General features: G+C 31.0%; 1 protein-coding gene across 2 annotated transcripts in view; it reads left to right on the forward strand.

Annotated features, from left to right (window-relative positions):
- Positions 1 to 10,000, forward strand: part of LOC122247661 (uncharacterized) — a 194,664-nt gene that overhangs the window by 157,021 nt on the left and 27,643 nt on the right. For both annotated transcript variants that reach the window (XM_043007120.2, XM_043007119.2), the window contains exon 2: positions 2,244 to 2,458. In XM_043007120.2, the coding sequence (XP_042863054.1) occupies positions 2,244 to 2,458 (215 nt within the window). The remainder of the gene's footprint in view (positions 1 to 2,243; positions 2,459 to 10,000) is intronic.

Here is a 10,000-nt window from a genome sequence, read left to right on the forward strand (position 1 = left end):
GATTATTCTCTCTCTCTCCCCATGCGTCATTCGAAATTATGGGTGATTGTTGACTGAGGAGGCGCTGAGAGAGAGGGGGAGGGGGGTAGAGGCGGTTCAGGGGAGGGAGGGTGGTCAAAGGAGGGGATGGGGGAGGGGAGGAGCTCCGGGAGGGAGGGGGGTAAGAGGAGATGAAGGGAGTAGGAGGGGGAAGGAGGGAAAGGCCTTGGCGAAGGACATAGAGGTGGTAGATAGGGACCTCGGAATAAACTGAAAGGAATAAGGATGAGAGAAAAGAGACAGAGTGAGGAAAAAAAAGGGAAAGATTAAGTTTATATAAGGAAGGGAAAAAGGGAATCCAGTAAATGATAAAAAAGTAGATAAGAAGCAAAAGACACCAAAACACTGAGAGAAGAACAAGATGATGAATCTAAACTATAGCAATCTTAACTTTGACATCGCAGCGTGAGGAAATCTATGATGTCACAACCATATATATATTTTATTTTTATACATCTACCATTAGCTCAGCAATGGCATTCCTCTGAACTTAGATGTAATCTTTCACATGTAATAACACTAACGTTTATCAAAACAATTATAATCTCTATGTAACTTGAAGCATGATATACGATATTCCAAATGACGTGATGCAAATGATCTGCACAGCCTACTCGAATATCCAGGCTATACCCTATTTCGTTTTATTTTATTCACATTTCTTTCGAAGGAATATTGAATAATCTGCGGTTTAGAAAGAAAATGATTTCGCCCCTTTCCATAAATAATAAGCGAGAGAGAGAGGAAGAAGAAGAATAAAATGAGAGAAATCAAATAACCAAGGACGAAATGCCCTTCATTTGCATACCTCGAAACAGCTGGAATTCTTTTCATCTCTTTTCTTTCTCTCTCGCTTCTCTCTTCTCTTTTCTTTCTCTCTCGCTTCTCTCTTCTCTTTTCTTTCTCTCTCTTCTCGTTGATTTGACTCTCTTCTCTCTCTTCCTTTCTCCCTTATTCTCTTTCCCTCTCTTCTCTTTACTTCTCTCCTTACCTTATTCTCACCCGTCCATCTTATTTCTTTCGTTGATTCCATCCCTCTTTATCTCCTTCCCTCTTTCTTCCTTCCTACCGCCATTCGCTTCTTTTCCCCTTCTCTTCCTCCCTATTTCCCTCTTACCCTCCTTCCCTCTAACTCCACTTCATCCATCCATCCATCCACCTATCTATTCCTCTCCTCCCCTCCCCTCCCCCACCCCCATCCTCCCGCGGAGTGATCTGACGTGGCTTCCTTCCGCCCATTTGAAATCGTCGTCTAAATTTTCGCCGAAAGACCCACTCGAAGACGATCATGGGCGTGTGGGCGGGGCTTAGGACCATTAACGGGCGTGATAACGGAATACCTCGTCAACGCCAGCGCCCACGTGGGTGAAATGTAAGAGGGTAGGGGGGGGGGTAGGTAGGATGTGGGGATAGGTGAGTGTGAAGGAGAGGGGAAGGGGGGAGGAGAGGGGAAGGGGTGTTGGTGATATGTGATAATTAACATTGAAAAATGTAGACGGTATTAATGGTGATGATTCTAATGGTGAAGTTAATGAGAGCGACGGTTGTGATTGTGATAATGAAAGTGATAATGATAGGGACTATAGTGGTGGTGAAGTTGATTTGATAGTAACGATAACGATAGTGATAAGGGGGATATTAACAAAAATAAGGATAATTGTGACACCTATGATGCTTACAGTGACACTGATAATCGGATTGTAATGACAATGATATAATTACAATTACCATTGGATTATAGCATAAAGCATATGGTACACATAAGCATTTCAACTAAACATACATACCATTCAGTATAGTTTCGCCTTAGCAATAGCATCATGTAAACATCTTGGTCGCACACGCAATGCAATAACGCAATCATGCACAAAATACATTTGCCAAAAACATGTGACTTCGACTCGTATCTGCAAACTGCAGTAATATTTCTGTGTCATACAGGTGTCAGTTGCATGGTTATCATTTGCAAATGCGCCATTGTAAACGATATAAAGAATATCTAGAACTGTAACAGATTTTTTTTATCATATTATGTGTCTCTATATCCATCAATCATTTCTTAATGATAATCATAATTTTGAATATTGGGCACATCAGTGAAGCAAGGAAATAAATGTGATATTTCAGCAAAGTTACATTCAAGTTATGTAATCTAATATATATAATGAAAAAAATACCCATATATTTTCATCCTTGAATTTCAGATGATGGAAGCCAAGGCAGTCTGCTTGTGTACAACGTGTCTGCCTCCTCCGGCGAGCACGTGATGGGGGCGTGGCTTAATGTTCGAGGGGGCGGAGTCAAGGCTCGTATCCCACCCCGACCCCGCCCAACGAGGGTGCTCCTGTACCTTCTTCACGCCCCTCACTGGCAGCCCTCTACGCCCATCATCACGGTCACCGCTAATCCCGGAGAACAGGTGAGGAAAGAGAGAGAGAGAGAGAGAGAGAGAGAGAGAGAGAGAGAGAGAGAGAGAGAGAGAGAGAGAGAGAGAGAGAGAGAGAGAGAGAGAGAGAGAGAATATTCAAAATATATACGATTTATGCACATAGATAAGTATAGGAACTTACTCCTAAATGTTATAAAACAGTTTGTGGAAAATTCAAAAGCATGCATTAATACAGCATGGTTAACGGTCAACTGATATATCAGGATGACACCAACATAACTGTACATGTATTTTCTCTTGACACGTATGTAAAGGCCCTGCTTTTTATCGATTGCACGCACATTTTCTGTGTTTACGTGGCATTTATTGGATTCTACGTAGTTACATATTCATTCTTTTCATGAAACTCTTCAATCAGAGGACATATGATTACTTTTATGTCAAGGATGTTCTCAGTTCCTTTGACGTTGTTTGAGACACTATGATCCCTGTACTACTTGAACCTTGTCTAAATTGCAGAAAGGCAATTCTGAAGGGATTGCTTGGCTAAACCATCTTCTTGAGAACTGAATGATTTTACTTCTATTAATGTCTTGATTTCTGTAATTCTACCCTTAATGCTTGGTAATCCAAGATCCATCCTCATGTTCAAAACTTTTGCATTGCTTCTAACCTTCTAGTTGTTCTGGATAACCTGTGTTATTAGTGCAGGTGCGCTATGATCAATGAGTAGTCTCATAGCTTGAGGGAAAGGTTGCATTATTGCCAGCAACTGCTCTTAAGGCAGCTAATCTACAATTATATCTTTGATAAATTCAAAATCTCCGGCTGTATGGGAGATATTAACTCCAAACTATTTGAAGGATTTTAACCCGAGTTACACTGTTACCATTAATATTAAACTGCCTACTTCGGTCTTTTCCATAATAATAATAATAATAATAATAATAATAATAATAATAATAATAATAATAATAATAATAATAATAATAATAATAATAATAATAATAATAATAATAATAATAATAATAATAATAATAATAATAATAATAATAATAATAATAATAATAATAATAATAATAATAATAATAATAATAATAATAATAATAATAATAATAATAATAATAATAATAATAATAATAATAATAATAATAATAATAATAATAATAATAATAATAATAATAATAATAATAATAATAATAATAATAATAATAATAATAATAATAATAATAATAATAATAATAATAATAATAATAATAATAATAATAATAATAATAATAATAATAATAATAATAATAATAATAATAATAATAATAATAATAATAATAATAATAATAATAATAATAATAATAATAATAATAATAATAATAATAATAATAATAATAATAATAATAATAATAATAATAATAATAATAATAATAATAATAATAATAATAATAATAATAATAATAATAATAATAATAATAATAATAATAATAATAATAATAATAATAATAATAATAATAATAATAATAATAATAATAATAATAATAATAATAATAATAATAATAATAATAATAATAATAATAATAATAATAATAATAATAATAATAATAATAATAATAATAATAATAATAATAATAATAATAATAATAATAATAATAATAATAATAATAATAATAATAATAATAATAATAATAATAATAATAATAATAATAATAATAATAATAATAATAATAATAATAATAATAATAATAATAATAATAATAATAATAATAATAATAATAATAATAATAATAATAATAATAATAATAATAATAATAATAATAATAATAATAATAATAATAATAATAATAATAATAATAATAATAATAATAATAATAATAATAATAATAATAATAATAATAATAATAATAATAATAATAATAATAATAATAATAATAATAATAATAATAATAATAATAATAATAATAATAATAATAATAATAATAATAATAATAATAATAATAATAATAATAATAATAATAATAATAATAATAATAATAATAATAATAATAATAATAATAATAATAATAATAATAATAATAATAATAATAATAATAATAATAATAATAATAATAATAATAATAATAATAATAATAATAATAATAATAATAATAATAATAATAATAATAATAATAATAATAATAATAATAATAATAATAATAATAATAATAATAATAATAATAATAATAATAATAATAATAATAATAATAATAATAATAATAATAATAATAATAATAATAATAATAATAATAATAATAATAATAATAATAATAATAATAATAATAATAATAATAATAATAATAATAATAATAATAATAATAATAATAATAATAATAATAATAATAATAATAATAATAATAATAATAATAATAATAATAATAATAATAATAATAATAATAATAATAATAATAATAATAATAATAATAATAATAATAATAATAATAATAATAATAATAATAATAATAATAATAATAATAATAATAATAATAATAATAATAATAATAATAATAATAATAATAATAATAATAATAATAATAATAATAATAATAATAATAATAATAATAATAATAATAATAATAATAATAATAATAATAATAATAATAATAATAATAATAATAATAATAATAATAATAATAATAATAATAATAATAATAATAATAATAATAATAATAATAATAATAATAATAATAATAATAATAATAATAATAATAATAATAATAATAATAATAATAATAATAATAATAATAATAATAATAATAATAATAATAATAATAATAATAATAATAATAATAATAATAATAATAATAATAATAATAATAATAATAATAATAATAATAATAATAATAATAATAATAATAATAATAATAATAATAATAATAATAATAATAATAATAATAATAATAATAATAATAATAATAATAATAATAATAATAATAATAATAATAATAATAATAATAATAATAATAATAATAATAATAATAATAATAATAATAATAATAATAATAATAATAATAATAATAATAATAATAATAATAATAATAATAATAATAATAATAATAATAATAATAATAATAATAATAATAATAATAATAATAATAATAATAATAATAATAATAATAATAATAATAATAATAATAATAATAATAATAATAATAATAATAATAATAGTAATAATAATGATAATAATATGATAATAATAATAATAATAATAATAATAATGATAATGATATTGATGATAATGATGATCATCATCATAATGATAATAATGATAGTGCTCATAATAATGAAAATAATGACAATGATTATAATAATGATAATTATGAAAATGATAAAATTAATGATAGTGATAACAATGATAATGATACTGATAATCTTATTAATGATACTCATAATAATATTTTTTATGATAATAATAATCATTATAATTATAGGGATAATGATAATAACAGTAACAACAACAATGATAATGATAATAATGGTTATAATGATGATAATGATAAAGTGATTACAACGATAGTGATAACAACAATAATAATATGAAACAACAACCGTAATTACGATCACCGCATTCACTGTTATATTAATAGCGATGACAATGATAACGATAATGCTGCTAATAATTATGATGACAATAATTTCAATTATGGTGATAATGTCAATAAAATGTTGATATTAATGAACATAAGAACAGCAAGAAAAAAAATATAATGATGATTATGATGAAGACTATGAATACCTCAATAATAATAATAATAACGACAACAATATCAATAAACTTAAGAGCAGATGATTATGGTAATAAAAGCCATAACTGTAAATAATAATTATAATTATAGATATCATTACTTACTTTCAAACACTTCTGAAACTCATGCTAAAGGTTCCCAGCATCTTTCTAATATAAAACAACCACATTTATAAAGATATGTTATCAAGTTTATCGACGGAATTTTGATATTGTTGTAATTGGTATATTGCTCCCATTATTGCTGTTTGTTTGTTTCATTGAATATCATTATTGTTATTTGTTGTTTTATTTGTCTTATATTTTGTCAAGTGTTGTCTATTTATTTGTCTTCCTGTTATTGTTATTACCGTTGTTCTTATTACTGCTATCGCTATTGTTGTCGTTGATTACTGTTGACTGTTGCAATGTCAACGGAAGGGCCGCGTAGGTCGGCTCGCGGCGGCGCTGTGTGACCGATTCACCTCTCCTTTCCCTATCCCCTCCCTCCCCTCCCTCCTCTCCCTCCCTCCCCACCCTCTCTTCCCTCTCCTCTCTTCCCTCTCTCAATATCCCCCTTTTCCTCTCCTTCTCTCTCCTCCCTCTCTCCCTTCGCCCCATTTACGCCTTACCCTAACCTACCTTCTTCCGACCCCTTTCCCCTCCACTCTCTCCCTTCCTTCTCCCCCTCTCCCCTCCCCCCTCCCGCACCCTTACAGGTACCGGAAGTCCCTGTCCGTTAGAGCGTCGACTTCCTCGTAGCGGCAAAGACAGACAAAGGGGGGAGGGGGGGGATAGAGGGGAGAGAGGTGAGAGAGAGAGAGAAGGAACGGGGGTAGGGGGGTAGAGGGAGAGAGAGGGGGAGGCTGTATAGGGGTAGATGAAGGGGAGAAGAGGGAGTAGGGACAAGGGCGCTAAGAGAGGGGAGAGGGGGAGATAAAAGGGAGAAGAGGAAGAGGAGGTGAGGGGAAAGATAGAGATAAAAGGGAGAAGAGGGAAAAGAGGAGAGGGAAGAGGGAGTAGAGAGGGTGATTAAAGGGAGAAGAAGGAGAGGGGATAGAGGGGAGATAAAAAGATAAAGGAGGGCGCAAATGGAGAAAGGAAGAAAACCAAAGGGGGCGGATAGGGAGGAATGGGAAAAAAAGGAGAAAGAGGGATTAATGGAAGAAGAAGAAAAACGATGAGGTGAAAACTAAGAGAAAAAGTAAGGTCAGAGAGAAGAAGGAAAACTGGATAAAAAATAAGAATAAAAACAAAACAAACCTATAAAAGGAAAGTTAAAAAAAAAAGATAAAAAAAAACAGAAAATAAATATATCCAACTGACAAAGAACAAAACAAATACAACACTATCAAAGAGAAGTCAAATGAAAAAAATGCAGAAAAAAAGGAAAAAACAACAGTTATAATAAAAAAGAATACAGCAAGCACGCCACACACATCCGCCGACAAAAGATAGAATCGCAGGGAAAAATAAAACAACAAAACAATGATTTGCAACACTTGGGCTGCGTGGCGAAAAGGGGGTGGAGGAGAGAGGAGGTGGAGAAGAATGAGGAAGTGGAGGAGAGAGGAGGTGGAGAAGAATGAGGAAGTGGATGAAACGGAGGAAGTGGAGGAGAGAGGAGGTGGAGAAGAACGAGATGTGAGGTTTGTGGGTGGGTGGGGGATGCGAGGGGGATGTAGGTGTGGCTATGGTTTTATGGAGAGGAGGTGGAGAAGAATGAGGAAGTGGATGAAACTGAGGAAGTGGAGGAGAGGAGATGGAGAAGAATAAGGAAGTGGATGAAACTGAGGAAGTGGAGGAGAGGAGGTGGAGAAGAACGAGGAAGTGGATGAAAGTGAGGAAGTGGAGGAGAATGATGAGGTGGAAAAGAATGAGGAAGTGGATGAAACTGAGGAGGTGGAGAAGAATGAGGAAGTGGAGGAGAGAGGAGGTGGAGAAGAATGAGGAAGTGGAGGAGAGAGGAGGTGGAGAAGAACGAGGAAGTGGAGGAGAATGATGAGGTGGAAAAGAATGAGGAAGTGGATGAAACTGAGTAGGTGGAGGAGAGAGGAGGTGGAGAAGAATGAGGAAGTGGAGGAGAGAGGAGGTGGAGAAGAATGAGGAAGTGGAGGAGAGAGGAGGTGGAGAAGAATGAGGAAGTGGATGAAACTGAGGAAGTGGAGGAGAATGATGAGGTGGAAAAGAATGAGGAAGTGGATGAAACTGAGGAAGTGGAGAATGATGAGGTGGAGAAGAATGAGGAAGTGGATGAAACTGAGGAGGTGGAGAAGAATGAGGAAGTGGATGAAACTGAGGAGGTGGAGAAGAATGAGGAAGTGGGTGAAACTGAGGATGTGGAGGAGAATGAGGTGGAGGAGAGAGGAGGTGGAGAAGAATGAGGAAATGGATGAAACTGAGGAAACAGGACAATGAGGAAGTGGAGGAGAAAAGAGAGGTAGAGGAGGTGGAGGAGAATGAGGAAGTGGAAGAGGAGGGGGTGTTAGAGAATGAAGAGGTGGAGTAGGTTGGAGGATATGGATGAAGAGAATGAAGAGGTGTAAGAGAATAACAAAATGGAGGAGAATGAGAAGGTGGAGAAAAAGGAGGTACAATGCACATCCAACATGTCAATAGTCTTTCTTATAACAAATCCCTTCTGAAATATATATCACATTCTGACGATCCAAAAGAGCATCTCAGGCCACCTGATGTTGACAGATGTTGCACAAAGATACCCTGTGCGAACATCAAAAACATTTCTGTAATCCCGCCGTTTGCACATTAAATTCGACTCCATAAAACATCCACATATCAACCTCTCTTCTCATCGTTTACTCATCATACTTGGGAAGAAATAATAATGATATCAACAACACAATGACATCAGTAACAATAATGTTACTGATGATAATAACAATATCAATGTTACTGATGAAAATAGCAATAACAATAATGTTACTGGTGATGATAACAATAACAATAATGTTATTAATTATAATAACAATAACAATAATGTTACTGGTGATAATACCAATGATAATAATGTTACTAATGATAACAATAACAATAATGTTACTAGTGATAATACCAATGATAATATTTATGATGATTACATTTATGATATCAGTGATGATGACAATAACAATATTATTGAATATAACAATAAAACATAATTTATGATAACAATAATAAGATTAATGATAACAGTGGTAATGATAATAACAATGATAATATTAATGATAATAACAATAATGATATCAATGATAATGGCAACGATAAACATTAATGATGATAATAACAATAATAATATTAATGATGATTACAATGATAACCAGAGAAGGAATTTATCACGCAAGCAATATCAGATATAAAGGTGTGTCTTCTTTTACGGTCACTTCTATTTGCACTGTTTCTGCTCGGCCTACCACCTTAAAATAGGAGGAGGAAGAAAGATTAAAAGAGGAGGAGGAGGAGGAGAAGGATAATGATGATGATGAGGAGGAGGAAGAGGAGGAGGTGGTGGAGAGGAGAAAAGAGAAAAAAAAAGAAAGTAGAGAAGGAAAAGTAGGAGGAAAAGCAGGAGGGAGGCGGAGGAGCAAGACCACATCCGTGTCGGAACAACTCGCCTTTGAAACGCGAGCAAATGATAAGACAAGAAGATAGCGACAGGTTATGTCTGTATCTATTACATCACTACGTGATTAACAGGAGGGAGGGAGGGAGAGGAGGGCAAGAAGGAAGCAGAAGGGGAGGTGAGGGGGAGGGGGATGGAGAGAGAGGGTTATAGGTAGAGAGGAGAAAAGCAGGAGAGGGAGGTGAAGAGGGGGGCGAAGGGAGAG

The sequence above is a fragment of the Penaeus japonicus genome, unplaced genomic scaffold, assembly GCF_977035675.1.
Source record: "Penaeus japonicus unplaced genomic scaffold, GWHDUDI00000001_assembly GWHDUDI00000015, whole genome shotgun sequence".
Lineage (NCBI taxonomy): Eukaryota > Metazoa > Arthropoda > Malacostraca > Decapoda > Penaeidae > Penaeus > Penaeus japonicus.